Source organism: Vitis riparia, chromosome 13, assembly GCF_004353265.1.
Source record: "Vitis riparia cultivar Riparia Gloire de Montpellier isolate 1030 chromosome 13, EGFV_Vit.rip_1.0, whole genome shotgun sequence".
NCBI lineage: Eukaryota > Viridiplantae > Streptophyta > Magnoliopsida > Vitales > Vitaceae > Vitis > Vitis riparia.
In genome coordinates, this window is record NC_048443.1 from 27,889,231 (window position 1) to 27,909,730 (window position 20,500).

Genomic DNA, 20,500 nt, shown 5'->3' on the forward strand with positions numbered 1-20,500 from the left:
ATCCATATGAACCTACTTCATGGAATTTCCATTCTAATAGGTTGGGTTACCACCACTCTTGACTTCTGTAATAGGCATAAGCCTCATCCTCTTCAATGTTTCTTCCACTAGTTTTTTATTTAGTGGTTTGGTCAAAAAATCGACCAAATTCAACTCTGACATCACAAATTCTAGGGATATAACCCTTGTTTCAACAGCTACCACACAATATTGTGTCTTAGGCGTATATGCCTCTTCTTCCCATTAAATATTTTACTCTTAGCCTTAGCAATTACAGCTTGGCTATCGCAACGCATAAACACAGACGAGGCTAGTCTCGTCCATAAAAGGATATCTGCTAAGAGGTTTCTAAGCCACTCAGCCTCAGAACTTGGATTTTTTAAGGCAATAAACTCAACCTCCATAGTAGACTGAGTAATGCAAGTTTGCTTGGCAGACTTCCGAGAAATTGCACTTCCACCAAGGATGAAAACATATCCACTAGTGGATTTCATCTCATCTAAATCCGAGATCCAATTTGCATATTAAATTCTTCAAAGACACTTGGAAATCCACTAAAGCACAATCCATAGTTAATGGTGCCTCCCAAATACTTAAGGACTCTACAAACAAAAGTCCAATCGTCCTGATTAGGACTTTGGGTGTATCGACTCAATCTACCTACTGCATAAGCAATGTCAGGTTTGGTACAGTTCATTAAGCACATAAGGCTCCCTATGATCTGAGCACACTCTATTTGGGCAATATTATGTTCTCTATTTTTCTTCAGTTGTGAGTTGGGATCATAAGGAGTTGACACTGGTTTATAATCAAAGTGTTCAAACTTCCTTAGGATCTTCAACATAGTGTTCTTAAGAAAGTTTAAGCCCATTCGGTGTTTTAGTTATTTTAATTCCTAGAATCACCTTTGCCTCTCCTAGGTCTTTCATATCAAACTTAGAACCTAAGAATTTCTTGGTCTCACACACAATCTCTAGGCTAGTTCCAAATATTAGCATGTCATCAACATAAAGGTAAATGACTACACATGTGTTATCCTCATACTTATTGTAGATACACTTGTTAGCATTATTAATGGAATATCCATTAGTTACTAACACATGATCAAATTTGTTGTGCCACTGTTTGAGAGCTTGTTTTAACCCATATAGTGATCCATATAAATTTCCTCTTCCAAATTCCCATTCAAGAATGCCGTCTTGAAATCCATTTGGTGTATCACCAAATTGTGAATGAAAGCTAGAGAGATCAATACTCTAATTGATGTTATTCTAGTCACAAGAAGAAAGGTGTCAAAGTAATCTACATTTTTCCTTTGTTTAAAGCCTTTGGCAATTAAACGAGCTTTATACTTCTCTATCGACCCACCTTGTTTTAACTTTCTTTTAAAGATCCACTTACAACCAATAGTCTTTGCACCAAGAGGTAAATCTACTGACTCCCATGTATGGTTATACATGATTGATTCGATTTCACTACTAATGACCTCCTTCCAAAATGGTGCATTAGGAGAAGTTATAACTTCTTTGTAGGATCTAGGGCCCCCATCTATTAGGAAGGTATAGAAACCATCTTCAAGGTTTGTTTCTTTCCTATCTCTTTTACTCCTTCTAGGTTCAAATTCAAAAAGTTCAATACACTTGTCTCTACTTGTTTTCTGAACTTGTTGTTCACCATTTAGTTTCATAGTAAAGATATTTTCAAAAAAATCTGCTTTCTTTGTTTCTGTTATAGTATTGACATCTACAAGACTGTTTTTTGACTTAGTAACAAGAAACCTATATGTCGCACTATTCTCAGCATAACCAATGAACATTGCATCAAAGGTTTTAGGACCTCGTTTTCATTTTTTTTAGGTTCAGTGAGAAGAAATTTAGCTAAACACCCCCACACTTTTAAGTATGCTATATTAGGTGCATAACCCTTCCACAACTCATAAGGAGTTTTACCAGTTTTCTTGTAGAGTATTCTATTTTGAATATGACATGCGGATAGGATAGTTTCCCCTAACAAGTTCAAGGGTGCTCCTGAACTTACCAACATTGCATTCATCATTTCTTTTAAGGTCCTATTTTTTCTTTTCTACTATTCCATTAGACTCAGAGGAATAAGGAGGAGTAGTTTCATGAATGATCCAATGATCTTCACAAAAAGAATTAAAGGGGTTGGACTCATACTCTCATCCCCTACCAGTTCTAAGCCTTTTAATTTTCTTACTTAGTTGATTTTCCACTTCATTTTTGTACTTGATGAAAGCATCTATTGTTTCATCTTTGTTTCTCAAAAGATATACCCTTGTATACCTTGAGTAGTCATCTATGAAAGTTATGTAGAATCGTTTACCACCTCTAGTCATTGTATTTTTTAAGTCTCCTAAGTCACTGTATATTAAACTTAGTAGATCTTATTCTCTTTCAATTGATTTGCAAGATTTCTTTGTGGTTTAGATTCTACACAAGATTCAAATTTTCTATGGTTTTCTAAGGTCAATTTAGGGATTAAACTCAATTCAACCATTTTCTTCATATATGAAAAGTTCACATGTCCTAGCCTACTATGCCAAATATCACAAGAATCAACTATGTAAGCAGAAGAAGAAGATGCATTATTATTGATAATATAAAAAACATTCAACATAAATAAACCATGATTACAATAGTAATTTCCCACAAATGCATCATTCTTAGTTAAAACTATTTTATCGGAGTCAAACAAGATCTTCACTCTTGTTTTTCCAAGCAAAGATACTGACACCAAGTTCCAACGGATATCTGGCATATGAAGAACATCACTGAGGACAAACACTTTTCCAGAGGTTAGCTTGAGGAAAACTTTCCATTTGCCAATCATTGGAGTAGATCTAGAATCACCCATGACCACTTGTTCCTCTTCTTCCCTTATAGTGGTATAGGAAATAAATGCACTTCTATTCCCACAAATGTGCCTGGTAGCCCTAGAGTCTACCACTTAATCCTTCATATTAGTGACCATGCTCACCTTAAAGAAGATTACTACTGTGATCGCCTCTGCTTTTCCAGATTTGCCTTTGAATTTGACTTCTCAATTCTCTTACTGTGACGACATTGAGTTGCATAGTGTCTAGACTTGCCACAGACAAAGCAATTACCTTGTTTTTTAATAGTTGAGTTTTGAACCTTGTTTGATGCATTGGGCTTGGTCCTAGAGTTTTGTTTCTGGACCTATTGTTTTTTGGGTTTAGGTTTTTCTTCTACTACATTAGCCTTAGAAGACAATTCCTTAGCTTTCTCAATATTGTCTCTATTTCGGTTTTGTTCCTCAATCTTAATATGGATTATGACATTCTCTAGGGAATTTTGTTTCATTTTATGTTTCATATTTTTTTTATATTCTTTCCAAGACTCTGGAGGAGTCTCTACTAAATAACCAACCACAAAAGGTTCAGGTAATTTAATGTCTTCAATAGCTAAGTCATTAATCAACAAGTGGTAGTCATGGATTTGAGATGATACATCTTTATCCTCGATCATTTGGAAATTTCTAAAATTCCCTATGGCATATTTCTGAGTTCTTGCATTTTCCAAAATATATTTTTTATTCATTGCATCCCAAATTTCTTTTGCAACTTTAAATTGACAATAAATATAAAAAATTTCATTCGAAATGGTACTTAGAATAGCATGTCTAACTTGTTTATTTCCAATTTCTCATGTTGGTAACATATGAGAACTATCTTCTGGTTTTAGGTCAGTCAAAATATGTCCCAAGTTCACTACATCAATTACAGAGAAAACTCTTTCCTGTCATCTCTTAAAGAATGTCCCATTAAAGGGATCAATTTTAGATTTGTCAAGACGGGTGTGAACTAGAGAAGCTTCCATTTGGATATATTTCAAGATTGTTGGATTTAAAGGTATGGAAACAAAATACTATCCCAAAAGACACAAACAAAGAACATAATGAATAAGAAGAAAAACTTATCGGCTGAGGTAGGACAAACACTATCCTTGAAATAGATCCACCCTCCTCGAAGAAGAACTCGGTGCACTAGGGTACCAGTGGCTTACTTCCAGGATTCAATAGCCAGATCTCGCCTTGGGTGCACTCTGTAAGCGAGATTTGTACAGTTTGGTTCTGAAAAAATTCCTCCAGATATATGTATGAAAGACTCTCTGAAAAACTTTCTAAAAAATTGGTATTCATATATAGAGAGTGAAGGGTCACCTGCTTTTATAGGCCATTAACACAATCCCAATGGGACTCTACTTGTAATAAGAACATGACTCAAAGTGGAAGAGGAATCTACTTATAAGTGGAATGTGACTCCACTAGCACAATCCGAATAGGACTCTTCCAAAAAATATAAGATTAATAGAATAAAATAAAAATAAAAATAATTCTCAATAGAACTCTTCCCAAAAATATAAGACTAATAGAATAAAATAAAATAAAAATTATTTACAATCTTCCTACATTTGTAGCTTGAGTCTTCTTCTTGTTGATCAGCTAGGTATTGTTTATCATCCCCCCGCAAGCTCATAAGTGAGGAACAATAGAGAGTTTCATTATGAAACTAAGAAACTGGGAGCTTGAAATATGTTTAGTGAAAATGTCAGTAACCTATTTGGATGAAGGAATATACTGAATAACGAGTTGTTTATGAAGAACTTGATCTCGTATAAAGTGTAGATCCAGCTCAATGAGTTTGATCCTAGCATGAAACACTAGATTAGCAGCCAAGTAAGCTGCACTTTTATTATCACACCAAAGTAGAGGTGGAAATGAAGAAAAGAGACAGATTTCCTATAAAATAGATTGGATCCAAATAATCTCCAAAGTAGCATATGCAAGAACATGATACTCAGATTGTGTACTGCTGCGAGACATAACCTTTTGTTTGTTGGAGGACCGCGACACTAAATTCAGACCAAGGAAGATGTCCTAGCCACCGATGCTTCTTCTGTCATCTGGACAAGATGCCTAATCAACATCAATATATCCATGAATAACCAACGAGGTAGATTACTGCATCTAAATGCCATAGGATAAAGTGCCCTTGAGATATCGCAAAATTCATTTTATAACAAGTTAGTGAGTAATGGTGGGTGTAGCCATGAACTAACAGGCTTTATTAAAGGCAGAGGAAATGTCCGGTCTAGTACGGGTAAGGTATTGAAGTACACCAATTGTGCTTCGATATAAGGTGGCATCTGAGAGAGGTTCACCATCAAGATGAGATAACGTTTGTCTTAACAATTCTAGAGTAGTAGCAGGCTTAGAGTCTAGCATGGTTGTGTTGACTAAGATTACCAAAAAATAATTGACATAGCCCAACTCACGAAGAGCAAAAGAGGAGTTGAGACGAGTAATAAAGGAGAAAACCTAAGCTGAGTTGCTTCCGGTAACTAGTATACATGTCGTCTACATAAATGAGCAAAATAAAAACATCATGTGTTGAATGATGAGTAAACATTGAGCTATCAGCTCGAGAAGCTTGAAATCATCATCCAAGAAGTGAAATGTTGAGTTTGGTATACCATGCCCGGGGGGGGCTACTTAAGGCCATATAAAGCCTTGTTAAGCTTGTAAACATGAGAAGGAAATTGAGAATTGATAAAGTCAGGGAGTTGATGTATATACACATGTTCTTCAAGACCTCCATGGAGAAAGACATTCTGAACATCAAGTTGGTGAACCGAGCAATTAAATGAAAGTGCAACTACAAGTATAATGTGGATAGTAGAGGCCTTGACAACTAGACTAAAAGTCTCAAAACAATCGAGACCTAGAGTTTGAGTAAATCCTTGTGCAACTAACCGGGCCTTATGGCAATCAACTGTTCCATCGGGCTTATATTTGAGTTTGTAGACCCATTTACAACCAATTATATTGCTATTAAAGGACGGTGGAACAGGATGCCATGTGTTGTTTCTTTGGAGAATAGAAAACTCTTTTTCCATGGCAAGAATCCAATTTGAATCTTTAACAGCCTGTGTAAATGTAGTAGGTTCAAAAATATGAGATTATAAGTAGGCCTTCTTTTGGCTGATGCCATTCTTTGCATGCATGACCATGGGATGCTGATTAATAAATTGAGGTTTAGAGGTGGAGATGTCAATAAAAAAAACTTGTATCAGGTATAGTAAAGAAGTAGTGGAGGAAGGCATATTAGTTAACGTTGGGTTTGAAGTGGAAGGACTTGTATGTGAATGTAGTGAGGACACGGGAGAAGATAAGCAAGAAAGAAGGGTTGGAGTAAGGATGAGAAGCATAGATGAGGAATGATCAGGAGTAGACTAAAATGGGAACACTGTTTCATGAAACACAACATGTCTAGTAACATAGAGACGACCTAATAGGGGGTTAAGACACATATATCCTTTGTGATCGGAACTATAGCCAAGGAAAACGCATCGACTAGAGCGATAGGAGAGTTTATTTTTGTTGTATGGTCGAATATAAGGGTAGCATAAGCAACTGAAAATTTTAAGGATGTGATAATTTGGTGATTTGCCAAAAAAAAAAAAATTGAAAGGAAGATTGATAATTGACAGCCTTAATAGGTAGTCGATTAATAAGGAAAATAGTTATATGAAATGCATATAGCCAAAACTTGAAAGGTAAAAATGCAGTGGTTAATAAGGCAAGACTAGTGTCAATTATTTGTCGTAATTTGTGCTCTGCTTGACCATTCTGTTCAGGTGTGTATGGACAAGAAAACTGACTTTTAATACCACGCGTAGCAAGATATGAAGAAAATGATTTAAATTCACCACAATTATCATACCATAAACATTATATTCGAGAATTAAACCGATTTTCAACTAGATTTTTGAATTTTATGAATACAAATAATGCTTGATCTGTGTTGTGTAATGGAGAAATCCAAGAGAAACGAGAGAAATCATCAACAAACAAGACAAAGTAGCGTGCACCAATTGTGGATGAAATGGAAGCAAAACCCAAAAGATTAGTATGAAGTAAAGCTAGATGATGATAAGCTCTAGAAACAGACACATTGAAAGACAATTTATGACTTTTTGCAAATTAACAAGCATAACTGACATTGTTTTTATGGCATTGATGTGAAATATTACAAAAGGTAAGAACGTGTTTCAACTAGAGGATGAGAATGCCAAAGTGTAGTTGTGGTTGTTAAAGAAAGATTGGAAGACTTGTCATAGCTAGAAGAAACAAAGGTTGCAGGTGAAGACACAAATTTGGCAGGGAATCTATATAAGTCATGTTCAAGACGTCATTGAAAAAGTATCTTCTTGGTGACCTGATCTTTGACAAAAAATAACCGAGGATGAAACTCAAAAAAAGTATTATTATCGACACAAAATTGTGAGACACTAATGAGATTAGTAGGAATATAAGGAACATGAAGTACTTGTTTTAGCTGAAAGGTTTTAGAAGAGGAATCAAATAAGGTAATGCTTGTATGTAACGAAGGTGCTTACCATTCCCAACGATCACCTTGTCATTACCCATGTATGGTCGTACATTTGAAAGTGTATCAACACTTTGTGGTAGGTGATGTGTAGCACTAGTGTCAAAAAACCATGTCTCATCGGGTATGGTGGAAAGAGATGCCATCATAGCTTGCACTGGATTCTTGCCATTTGGTTTATTGGTTTGAACAGTGTCCATATTAGGGTTGTAGCCTTGGAAGTTAATATCAAATCTATGGTAGCAACGAACCATAGTATGGCCAAACTTGCCACAAAGCTGGCACTATGGTCGATTCTAAGATGATTGTGAGCACCCACCATTTGTATCTCTTCTTATGTTGAACCCAGACTGCCTATTTTGACCGGAGGGATTTCTGTTGGACGATATTTTATTGTTAAAATATTGATATTGTGGTGTAACAAGATTAGTAGAGATGATGTTATCTTCTGCAACTAAATTCTGAAAGCCAAGTCGTTGTTCATGGGTGAGTAAAATGTTGTGTATAGAGTGGAGAGACATCTCATCTTCACGTACTGTAAGAGAGGCTACTATCGAGTTGTAGTCTACCCCAAGACCTCCAAGAAGTTGGAGAATCTGATCTCTATCGGTCATAGGTTCTCCAATGGCCGCTAAATTATCCTCCAAATTCTTTAGTTTAAGAATATATTCCATCATTGTCAATGACCCTTTTCTTGTGGTTTGGAACTCTAGGCGTAGTTGCATCACCCTAGCCCTTGAGGAAGTTGAAAAGATTCATTCTAAAGCAAACAAGGCTACATGAGAGGATTGATAGGCAACTATTTGGACCATGATTTTAGGAATGAGTGAGGAGTAGATCCAGCTGAGAATCATGCGATCGAATCGTCGCCACAAAATAAAATATGGGTTTGTTTCTCCATAACTTGTTATTTGAGGTGGACAAATTTCCAGACCCTCAATATGATCTTCAAAGCCACTGGCAAATATAACGTTCTTCATTTGTGTTCTCCAAAGAACGTAATTATTTTTATCAAGTTTGATCGGCAGTGCATGATTCAGTATCTGCATTGTTTGAGTAACACCGGTGAATGAAGGTAAAGCACCAGCTTGTAACCCTAATGACTATGTTGAACTCATCATGAATAGAATGTAGGTTGTCTAAGAAAAATTGTAACTGATATGAAGAAGAAGTCTTGTCAAGAAAATACCAAAGCTCGAATACCATGAAAGTTTCAGAAACTGGGTTGTAGAAAATGAATATTTCTTATTGTTTTAGAAAAAAATATCAAGTACTTGTACATTGATTTTTTTATATTTATATTGACAACAACCTAACTAACTAACCTCCTACTTCAAGGCATTCTTAACAGACTTTGGTTTGTTGTAGTTGATCAACTAGGTATTGTCTACCAGGCCGAAATGATCAATTAACCCGAGATTATGCAGAAGGTCATGGAAGAAATCGATAGAGTGGTTGGAAATGAGAGACTTGTTCAAGAATTCGATATTATGCAGCTCAAATATGTTAAGGCATGTGGAAGGGAAGCTATGCGTCTTCACCCTATGGCATCATTCAATGACCCCCATCTGTCCATGGCGGATGCTATTGTAGCCGGCTACTTCATCCCTAAAGGCACTCATGTCCTACTGAACCAGGTAGGGCTTGGGCGGAACCCCAAAGTTTGGGAAGAGCCATTAAGGTTCAAACCAGAGCGACATATGAATGATGATGTGTTGGATTTAGCTGAGCCTGAGCTTCGATTCATTTCATTTAGTAGTAGGAGACAATGGTGCTTTGGAACTGCCCTGGGAATAGCATTGACAGTTACACTCTTTGCAAGGCTCCTTCAAGGTTTTTCATGGAGTGCGCAACACAACCACGAGCAGATTGACCTCAAAGAATCCACACAACCACTAATTTAAAATTTTATGAAATACTTTTCTTATTCTCCATTAAGAGTTTGAATACGAAATATTCATACCTTATCTTCTAAAATTCTTTGAAAGTAATTGTACTTAAAATCTTTTCAAAACTACTTTCATTCTTTATTTGATAGATGAAGGTGAAAGCCTTTTTGTTTCCCTTCCTTATATCTTTTAAAAAATTATTTTTGATTTGGAGATATAATGGTTTCATCTTATGACTTTTTGTGGTTTTTCTCTATAAACTTCCATGTGTCTTTGTGAACTAAGCAAAACCCTTATCTTTATATTCCAATCATTATAATTGTCTTTATTGAGTCGGAAGTCGTGAAATAAATACATTCCACTTACCATTCTTTTGTATGAATTTGTTTCCAATTTATTGGAGTAATAGGGTCGTTAGATAAACATAAACAATTATTACAAAGAACATAAAATTAGGAAGAATTAAAAATTTTATTACATTTCACCACTCTCTTTTATTCAAATATTACATAATCTTCTATTTATATGTACTCATACTTAACTAAATAAAAATTCCTACTAGGAAAAATATATAAACCTTTTATAGGATTTGACTAAAAAAAAAAAAGAAATTTCTATTTTTGAGCAATTTGAATTATTACTTGGTGGCAAATTATGGGTCTTTGAGATTCTGCTTTTGCCATGGTGAGTTTTGTTTAAAAAATGACTTGATTTTTTAATTTAATCTAAATTTAATTAAATGAAAAAAAAAGTCTTTCATGTTGTTAAATAGGTGTATAGTGTACTAATAAATACAAAAATAGTACACCCACATTCAATTCTTCAATCTTGATATTTTAGATCATTCTTCTAAATATTTTGATATTTTAATTTGTTAGTACTATTCAATATTTTACGTGTAAATATTTATGATTATTGTCATATTTATAGAGAAGTAAATAGAACAACAGATTGTTTAATTAAAAAAATATTTATAATTTAAAATTAATCATTTGATGATCAAATTTTCTAAAAAAATACTAGAAAATTTAATTTTAAAAATTATCATAATTTATGTTTCAATAGTATTTGTAGGTATTTTACTTCTTAATCTTCTTTCACGATAGAGATGATTTTTTTATTGCATTTGGTGATATGTCTTGGGTAGAACCTTACAAAAAAAAATGAATTAAAAAATAAAATAAAATGTAATGAGTCAACTACTCATGATTTTCCACATGGCATCAAACATCCAAACGTGTCACATGAAGAATGCGTGCCTACTGCCTGACGTGTTGTGATTTTCCAGCCCCATATTATTTGATCTTTAAAGTAGTGGTCACATGTGCTCGGTGTTTTTGGTCCACATAAAATTCGGCCTCTTGGGGAAATCCGAATGGAGCTATCCGGATAGAAATGTGTGTCACATGTCATCAGGGAGAGGTCCCACATTCATGACGAGAATTATTGCATGTGGAAAGTTCTTTAAAATTTTTCAACCTTTGAGCCCGAGATAATAATCATACATGATGTATGGAAGGCTGCAAGTCTCTCGCAACAGTCATACAATATCTCAAAAGATTTGAAGAAATTATTAAAATAAAATTATTACTTTGATTTCGGAAGTCAACATCTGGGGAGTCTACATGCATGTGGAAGTTCATTTGCCTAACGAGAGAGCAAATGTATGGGAGGTCTCTCATAATTTTGAAACCTTGGAACTTGCTTTACTTCGAATTCATCTGCATTTACCATCCATTTTCTTGCTCGTTTTCGCTTTTCTCATCCTATTTAGCCATATCAATTTTTATAACCCATTTGAACTCGAATCAATCCATCTAATCTATTTAGCAAGTTGAATCATTTATGATTTATTTGTTGTGCAAATGAAAGTTTTAATGCAAATAATATTAATTCAAAAACACAAAAATAAATAATTTGCATTAAAATACATGCGATTTTAACATGATTGACTAATCATATCTATATCGATAAATGAAAGAAAATAATTCTATTATATTATAGACAATATTACATGAGACAAAAACTATATTGAATTATTGAGTTTTCGAAATATTTCATATTTTCTCACTCCTCATATCTATCTCTATTGAACGTCTCTATCCATCACGTGTAGCCTTTGCAACCTTATCTCTATTTAATGTCTTTTTTCGCTCATCACCTATAATATGGTTTTAAAAATTACAATATGGTTTCATTTTAACCTTTTAATCACCTAACTTGTTGGAAGAAATCTTTTTAAACTTATAGTAACTTACTATGTAACAAGTTTCCTAAAATAAGATGAATAGAAACAAAATTATCGATAATTATAAAAAAGACTCGATGTTCTGACGCACAATATTTAAACTTTATGATATTTTTTTTTTAACTGTCAAATTGAATAAAATTAAACAGACTCGATTATTAGGTGACGAATGATAAATTTCTTTTATTAGCTCTATGGATGTTAGAGTCCGAAGAAGATCAGAAAATGTGGACCCAAAGAGCTACTTTTGAAAGACCTTGGAAAAGCAAAAAATTATCAAGAAAATAAAAAAATATACTATCACACTTAGAGGGAAAACGACTTGTATGGTTGAAAAAATAGCAATTTTTAAAAATAATTTTCAATTATTTTCAAGAATAAAATTTAAGTTGAGAACTCGAATTAAAATAATTTTCTCGATTTATTCTTCGTAAAATATGGTACATTTATGTTGAATATAAACATTTTTGAAATATTTTCAATTGTTTAATCTTAATGCGCATAAAACCTATAAAAAAGTAGTTGAAAACATTTTTTTTTTAAATTAATCTATTTTCCTAACAAATTTGAAAAAAAAAAAAAACTAATTTCAATTAAACTTTTGCAAATATAATTTTTAAATTTGAAACCATTTTTCTATTCATACTAAATACACCCATAATTTGAAACCAGTTTACTTGGCAACACCATCCAGAACATGAACCAACTGCGGGCGAGCTACCCGACCAAGACCACTGTCACCTCCTCTCCAGTGGGGAAAACCTCCTCATATGGGTTTGATTCATCAGCTGCAGTAGCAGCAGCAGTGATGAATTCAAGGTCTTCTGCTTTCGCAAAGCGCAGCCAGAGCTTCATCGATAGGGGAGGTATGAGCCATCGCTCACCTGGGTTCACTGCAGCTTCTAATTCTGCAACCTTGATGTCATCCAATCTTTCTGACTGGAGCTCCCCTGATGGGAAACTGGATTGGGGCATTCAAGGAGATGAACTCAACAAGCTGAAGAAGTCTGCCTCTTTCGGATTCCGAACCAACAACACTGCAACAGCAACACAATCCATGATGGCCTCAACTGATGAACCAGATGTATCTTGGGTTAATTCCCTAGTCAAGGATGTTCCTTCTGTCTCAGCTGGGCTGTTTGGTTCCCAGCAACAGCCATACGGCATTGGGGTTCATGAGAAGCTCCCTCCATGGGTGGAGCAAATGTACATAGAACAGGAGCAGATGGTGGCTTAAGCCAACATATCTGCTGCAACTATCCTCCGTTATCATCCTGACAAGTTTGATATCTTCAGAATTCTTATAAGGTATTCAATATTTGTATGTAGCATTAGAGAAAGGGAAAAGGGTAGAAAAACAAACCGCAGAACAAGAAAGATTGATGGCTCCCAGCTCATGTAGGAATAGGATTATGATCAAGGGAAAAAGCCCAGATGAAGCAAAGAAGCAGAAAGGATTTTTTTTTTTCTTTTCTTTTCTTTTTTATAAATATTTTTTCAATTTTTCTCCCTTCTGGGAGTTGTTTTATATATTTATCAGTATCAAGAAGATAAGAGAACCTGCTGGCTGAGAAGTGTAGCTATTCTATTTGTTGTATTCCATTAAAATGGACAATTGTATTTTCACTATATATGCTATTTGTTCCAAGTGCTTTTAATGAAAATTCAAATATTCAATCTTTTCATAAAATTGATTTTTTATTAAAAGTATTTTCTAAAAACACTGTAAAACGGATGATAAATTTCTTTAACCGATGAAATTTAAGACCTCACATTTGAGGCACATTTGTTTGAGTTTATAGGAGGGCAACAAAGATGAGCTTCAAATTCATGTATCAGGTTTTGTCCTAAAAATTTGAATTATTAGATAATAATAGATCAATAACATATATCAACCTTATGCTCTAATACGTATGAAAACGTGGTTTTCATTGAAGATTTGGCCGGCGCAAATCGATCAATCGATCAATCAATCGATCAAAGTAACAAAAAAATTTGACAAAAAATGGGTGGAATCCGAGTCTAAGCCCTCAAGGCACTTTGCTGTATCTTTGGGTGTATTGGTTGGAATCATCCTGGAATTGTAGTATAATCCGTGACATCAAAAAACAAGCGTGTGGGCCCTTTGATCCGACTTTTGGCCCATTATGGATTTTTATATCTAACGGGTCTTGGCCACGTTGGACATTCACATTGGATAAGCCAATATATTTTATTTTTAAAGAAAATAAAAACGCAATTATGAGCTAAGTTTGTCTTGGAAAATTTCTCACGATCAAAATAAGTACTAAAGGGGTCTTGTCAGTCTTGGAAAATCAAGTAAAGATGAGCTGGATATGCTGGAGTCGCCCATGTGATGAATTGTCAGCCAGAATTGTTGTTGGGTCATTTTCAAGTGGCCCTCTCTTGGAGCTTCAATAGGAGGTGTTTGCATTCATAGTGACAACCCCACTCACGATCATCTGTTTTTGTAGTTTTCTTCTCTTTGAATAATCCTTCTCAGAAATGGTCAAAATGGGAAGATTCAAACTTTTTTAATGGTGGGGATTGGGGAATGATTAAGAAAATTGTGAGACATGTGAGGAGGGCATTTGAGATTTGGGTTGATTGAGCCTTGTTTTCATGATTAATGGGTCAAACATTCAACTTTTTTTTAGTTGTTTATTATAATTTTGAAGGCTTGAAATTTAAGAAATGATTTTTATAGTTAAGATAGAATTAAAACAAAATTAGGGCTTTTAAAAAATTATTTTTAAGAGTTAAAAACAAGTTTTAAAGAACATTGTCAAACATGTTGATATTTTCCTTTTAATGTTAAAAATTGATGAAAACAACTCATTTTTATTATTTAAAAAATATTCTTTATTTCACTTTATTTTTAAAAATTGTTTTTAGAGAACAACGATTAAATAGTATTGTAAATTTAAAAAAACAATTTTTTGTTTTTAAAAATAAAAAATTGTTTTTAAACCACACAAGCAATAATTGTTTTTCTTGTTAATATTTTGATTAGAATATCTAAAAATGATCAACAGTAATAAAATATCGGAGCCAAAATATAATATAAGAGTCTAGAAGGAATATCTAATGTGTTTTCGAAAAAGTTCGTAAGTCACTTGCATCAAATTTTGAAGATTTGGAAGAGGGCACATATATTTAAGAAGTCTTTTAAAATAATTTTCTAATTTAGAAAATGTATCTCTCAATTAGTAATAAGTCCCCTGTCTGTTGTACCAAAACCTAACATAATTTTGACTGTACGAGAGGAGTAATCCTACCGTGGATGAGACTTGATCACATTTTTACTGCATGTGGAACTGTGGAAGTACGAAAGGCATGCATGGTGGAAGTCCATTTGCCTATAAAGAGAGAGAAAATGTATGGGAGGTTTCTCACGCATCCTAGTACTGAAGATCAGCAAGAGACAAATGATGATGGGTAGCAGCTGCAACTCAACCATGTCTTCTTCATTTCCAAATCCATTCCTCGTCCTGCTCTCTGATAATTCTGAAACCTTGGAGCTCGCTTCACTTCATCTTCATTTACCATTCATCCTCTTGCTCCTTTTCCTTTTCTTTTTCGCTTTTCTCATCCTCTACAAACTCAAACCCAAAACCCTAATCACCAAGCAAATGCCACTGCTCCCTCCTGGCCCAACTCCATGGCCATTAGTTGGGAACCTGCCTGAATTATTCACAAAAAAGCCGGTATTCCGGTGGATACTTGGACTTTTGGAGGAACTCAACACTGAGATTGCATGCATCAAACTGGGCAATGTCCATGTCATTCCCGTGATTTCGCCTGAGATTGCCAGGGAGTTTTTGAAGGAACATGATGCAGTGTTTGCATCCAGACCTATTACAATGACGTCCGATCACTTGAGCAGAGGATTCCTGACCACAGTCCTTTCGCCGTGGGGAGAGCAGTGGAAGAAGATGAGAAGGATCATCACTTCTGAGGTGCTTAAGCCAGCAAGACATATGTGGCTCCTCCAGAAGAGAACTGAAGAAGCCGACAATCTTGTCCGCTTCATTTATAACCAGTGTAAGTTCTCTAGTATTACTAGCCATAATTTTACGGACTCATCGGTTGTGAATGTGAATGTGAGAACTGCAGTCAGACAATACACAGGAAATGTGGTTAGGAAGATGATGTTCAGCAGAAGGTACTTTGGGGAAGGAAGGAAAGATGGAGGGCCTGGACTTGAAGAAGAAGAACACGTCAACTCCCTCTTTACTTCGCTTGCTTACCTATATTCATTCTCTCCATCTGATTACCTTCCATGCCTGAGAGTCTTCGACTTAGATGGCCATGAGACGATGGTAAAAGACGCTTTGAGCATCATCAACAAGCATCATGATCCGATAGTGGATGAGAGAATAATACAATGGAGGAATGGGGAGAAGAAGGAGGTTGAGGACATACTCGATGTTTTCCTTACAATCAGCGACACAAAGGGAAAACCATTGCTATCAGTAGAAGAGATCAAAGCCCAACTCATAGTGAGAATTTAGCTCTAATATGTTATCTTAATTTCGTATATATATTCTGAAGTTCTTCTCTTTGGGGTTCAATATATATTAACTATATACAATCTGGCAGGAACTGATGATTGAAATAGTGGATAATCCAGCGCATGCAGCTGAGTGGGCAATGGCAGAAATGATCAATAAACCCGAGATAATGCAGAAGGCCGTGGAAGAAATCGATAGAGTGGTTGGAAAGGATAGACTTGTTCAAGAATCCGATATCGCGCAGCTCAAATATGTTAAAGCCTGTGCTAGGGAAGCTCTGCGGCTTCACCCCATGGCACCATTCAACGTGCCCCATGTGTCCATGGCGGACGCCGTTGTGGCCGGTTACTTCATCCCCAAAGGCAGCCATGTCCTGCTGAGCCGGGTAGGGCTTGGACGGAACCCTAGAGTGTGGGAAGAGCCAGTAAAGTTTAAACCAGAGCGGCACATGAATGATGAAGTGGTGGATTTAGCTGAGCCTGAGCTTCGGTTCATTTCATTTAGTACTGGGAGACGCGGGTGCCCTGGAACTGCCTTAGGGACAGCCTTGACAGTTACACTCTTGGCGAGACTCCTTCAATGTTTTTCGTGGAGTGTGCCACCGAACCAGGACCAAATTGACCTCACAGAATCAATGAACGAGCTCTTTCTAGCCAAGCCTCTCCATGCTCATGCAAAACCACGCTTGCATGCTTCCATGTATGGGAATTGATTAAAACTTCATCTATTCCGGGGCTTGATGAGTAGAGCCTATAAATAAGGCTTTATGAGTCAATAAAGATAAATGCTCGATCTCATCCTATTTTCTTTTCTTCTCCACTTATCACATGATGCTTTGGGGGATACAAAGATATATGAAAAATGATATGTCATTATATTTCACTTTTATTATCATGATTTTTATTATATAAAATTTTTATTATTAACATGATCCTATTATGGAAAATTTTAATTACATTTTTTAAACCATTTTTTACATTAATAAAAACTCAAAACCAAGTAAGTTTTTATAAATTTTATTTTCTAAAAATAATTAATAAAAAAAGATAAAATAAAATAATTTTATGATTGTGTGGAAAGACACTTTTTCTCCGGTAGAATTATTGATTTTAAACTAACTTATAACAGACTACTGAATCCATCAATTTTGTGGGCCATTGTTGACCAATTATTTTATATGCTGTTAGTGTTGACCATTTAACTTTTATCTAAATAGTCTGACATGTGAAGTTGTTTTAATTGACTTTTATGGTATAGAGAGAGATGGAGAAGTGTGTGTGAGTGTCTCTTCAATCTTACTCAACTCTCCTCAAAAATTATTTTGTTAAATAATTTTTGAAAACTATTAATTCTAAAATTTATTTAACAAAATTTTATACTTTTTAATACAAGATATTTGCTTTCTTCTATTTTTTTTTGTTTTAAAAATAAAAAATAGAAATATATCTAAATCAAATACCAAAAATATATATACATTTTGAAACAAAATCCCTTTTTTTAAAACGAAAATATGGGAAATTTATGTTAGTATTTTTTTTTATTAAACATTAGTTTGGGAATCAAACATAAGATTGATATTTTGATTTCTATATGTTGGGAGTTTTAGCATGATTTCTATATTTTTTTACACTCTCTCCCTCTCTCTCTCTCTACCATAAAAGTCAATTAAAACAACTTCACATGTCAGACTATTTAGATAAAAGTTAAATGGTCAACACTAACAGCATATAAAATAATTGGTCAACAATGGCCCACAAAATTGATGGATTCAGTAGTCTGTTATAAGTTAGTTTAAAATCAATAATTCTACTGGAGAAAAAGTGTCTTTCCACACAATCATATAAAAGGGTTTTGCCTTCTTCCTTTTTTTCCTTTCATTGTAGTGTATACGTCATGCATGTCCAAGTTAACATTTAAATCTTACATCCTTCTAGGTTGACTCTTCTATCCTAAACTTCTGAGTTGACTCCTGAATATGTTCATAAACATTGTCCAACTTTACAAAGTTGACTCTTCTATCCTAAACTTCGGAGTTGACTCCCAAATATGTTCACAAACGTTGTCCAACTTTACATTACGCATTTGATTTTGAAAGAGGTTGTAAGTAGTGCTTCTTAATGTTTGGAATTGCTTTCTCAGAACCTTAGACATTTGATAAAATTGTAAAATTCCTTTTTAGAATCTCTTCTTAATAAGTGAAATTTTCATAACCCATTTTCTTGTTATATGATATATTACTAAAAATATTATCGAATTATTTTCATTTTTCTTTTTTAAATATTTGATATAATATTCCACCCCAAACATGACGTATTTTAATGGGTCATCTAACTTAGATCTCTAAAGTCATATATATGATGTTATCAAATTGACTACAAAGAGATTACATTGTAATTATCAAAATGATTAAAAAAAGACTCCATTGTTAAGATAATGGTTAATAACATTTTCAATCCTTGTACAAGCTTTACCATTGTATACATTGATGATGTTCTTATATTTTCAAATTCTATTGATCAACACTCATATAAAAATCTTTCAAAAAATTGTCAAAGATAATGGACTAGTAATATTTACCCCTAAGATCAAACTATTTCAAAGCAAGATTAAATTCTTAGGATTTGAAATAACCAAGGCACAACCAAACCAATTGAGTAAGTGATGAAGGAATTGTAACCAAATTTAATGATCAAAGGCATCACATTCCATTCATGTTTGACACATAGTTGATACTTCGGTTTTTCACACAATCACATGATGATTGTGAAGAAGAACTATCATATGATGAAGAACTTTCATTAATTAGAAGAAATTCATCATAAAAGGACAAAGTTGAGTTAGTAAGGGAGTTCCAGGTGCTCAAAGACTTGTAATCAACTACAAGCCTTTAAATGAGGTTCTTTAATGGATTAGGTATCCTTTACCTAATAAAAAGGATCTTATTGGTTGCCTTCATAATGCTTCAATCTTTTAATAATTTGATTTAAAATCGGGATTTTGACAAATCAAAATTGAAGAAAAAAGCAAATATAAAACTGCATTCATTGTTCCATTTGGGCATTTGCTGAGATTGAAAGGGGTGCCCCAAGACTTATAATCAACTACAAACCTTTAAATGAGGTTCTTCAATGGATTAGGTATCCTTTACCTAATAAAAATGATCAATGTACGGGTATTGGTATTACATTGACCAAATTTTGAGTAGTTTATTCCATATGTTTCATCTAACTTAGACCTCTAAAGTCATACGATGTTATCATATTGACTACAAAGAGATTACATTGTAATTATCAAAATGATTAAAAAAAAGACTCCATTGTTAAGATAATGGTTAATAAGGTAACATTTTATTGATTACAAAGAAATTCCATTGTAATTAACTATATGATATCATCAAATTGATTAAGAAAAGACTCCTAAGATGATGGCCAATCATCTACCTTATTATAATAGTTTATTATTATAGATGATAAGCTTCCATCTTTTATTAATTGTGTGGATACCAGATGTTCACGGACTTATAATAACAAACTCGCTACAAATAATTTTTTTGCTGAAAATAATATCCTACCACAAAGTACTTTTTTTAAATCATAAATTAATTTATGGAAAAATCCCACCATTATATATGACATATAGGAAGTTATTATTAAAGATATTTTAATGGTATTTTATTTTTCTCTTGTTATGTGGGAATTGGGATCGCTACATTGGTATCTAAATTTTGAACTTATTTGACCAATTCCCCCATATCTTAAAATTTGGAGTTAAAAATGAATTGAACTCCTAGATATGTATAACACTTTAAAACTACCAAATATGAAAAAATAAATATTATGTTATCAGATCATTGAAAATATATGGATAATAAGTGTGTATAATAAATATACAAATAAAATGAAGTAGAAAATTGAAACTCACAAATAAGATTGATAGTTTGACTCTATATCCTTAAAATGATTTTGTCCCACTTAGGTGCTTATGGTTTATGAACAATCGTCTCCCAGAACATAATGATCACTTTCTTGTTATAATAGCACTTCAAACCATAATAAATAATGAATCACTTGGTAATTTATACTCTCTTAAATACCAAATATTTGGTAAAAATTAGAAATGATTAGACTTGAAGTTAAAGAATACTTGAATGACAAGAAAAAACAAAAAAAAATGAAAAGAATTGATGAATGAATATGTCATGGGGCCCCTATTTATAGATTTTATAGATGTGTCTTCAAAATACTAGACACATCTTTTAAAGGGATGTGTCTTAAAACACCAAACACATCTTTTAGAAGAGATTGTATCTTTTAAATAGTGGATAATCCAGCGTAGGCAGCTGAGTGGGCAATAGACATTAAAGTTTCAAAAACTAGGTCGTAGAAAATGAATATTTCTTATTGTATTAGAAAAAGAT

The 20,500-nt window shown here is 33.9% G+C and overlaps 2 protein-coding genes and 1 pseudogene across 2 annotated transcripts; all 3 read left to right on the plus strand.

Moving 5' to 3' along the window:
- Positions 1–8,832: 8,832 nt before the first annotated feature.
- LOC117928499 lies at positions 8,833–9,336 on the plus strand (annotated as a pseudogene).
- Positions 9,337–12,251: 2,915 nt separating this feature from the next.
- LOC117928823 (zinc finger CCCH domain-containing protein 29-like) lies at positions 12,252–13,195 on the plus strand. Its single transcript, XM_034848849.1, has one exon. It carries the CDS (start codon positions 12,267–12,269, stop codon positions 12,804–12,806), a length of 540 nt encoding a protein of 179 aa, XP_034704740.1. The 5' UTR covers positions 12,252–12,266; the 3' UTR covers positions 12,807–13,195.
- Positions 13,196–15,000: 1,805 nt separating this feature from the next.
- Positions 15,001–16,896, plus strand: LOC117927992 (tryptophan N-monooxygenase CYP79A68-like). The gene is made up of 2 exons (XM_034847736.1): positions 15,001–16,071; positions 16,172–16,896. Exons 1-2 carry the CDS (start codon positions 15,001–15,003, stop codon positions 16,793–16,795), a joined length of 1,695 nt encoding a protein of 564 aa, XP_034703627.1. The 3' UTR covers positions 16,796–16,896.
- The last annotated feature ends 3,604 nt before the right edge of the window (positions 16,897–20,500 follow it).

Coding starts and splice junctions, on each gene's coding strand:
- LOC117928823 (XM_034848849.1), top strand. CDS start 12,267: ATGAACCAACTGCGGGCGAGCTACCCGACCAAGACCACTGTCACCTCC.
- LOC117927992 (XM_034847736.1), top strand. CDS start 15,001: ATGATGGGTAGCAGCTGCAACTCAACCATGTCTTCTTCATTTCCAAAT. Junction 16,072..16,171: donor AGATCAAAGCCCAACTCATA/GTGAGAATTTAG, acceptor ACAATCTGGCAG/GAACTGATGATTGAAATAGT.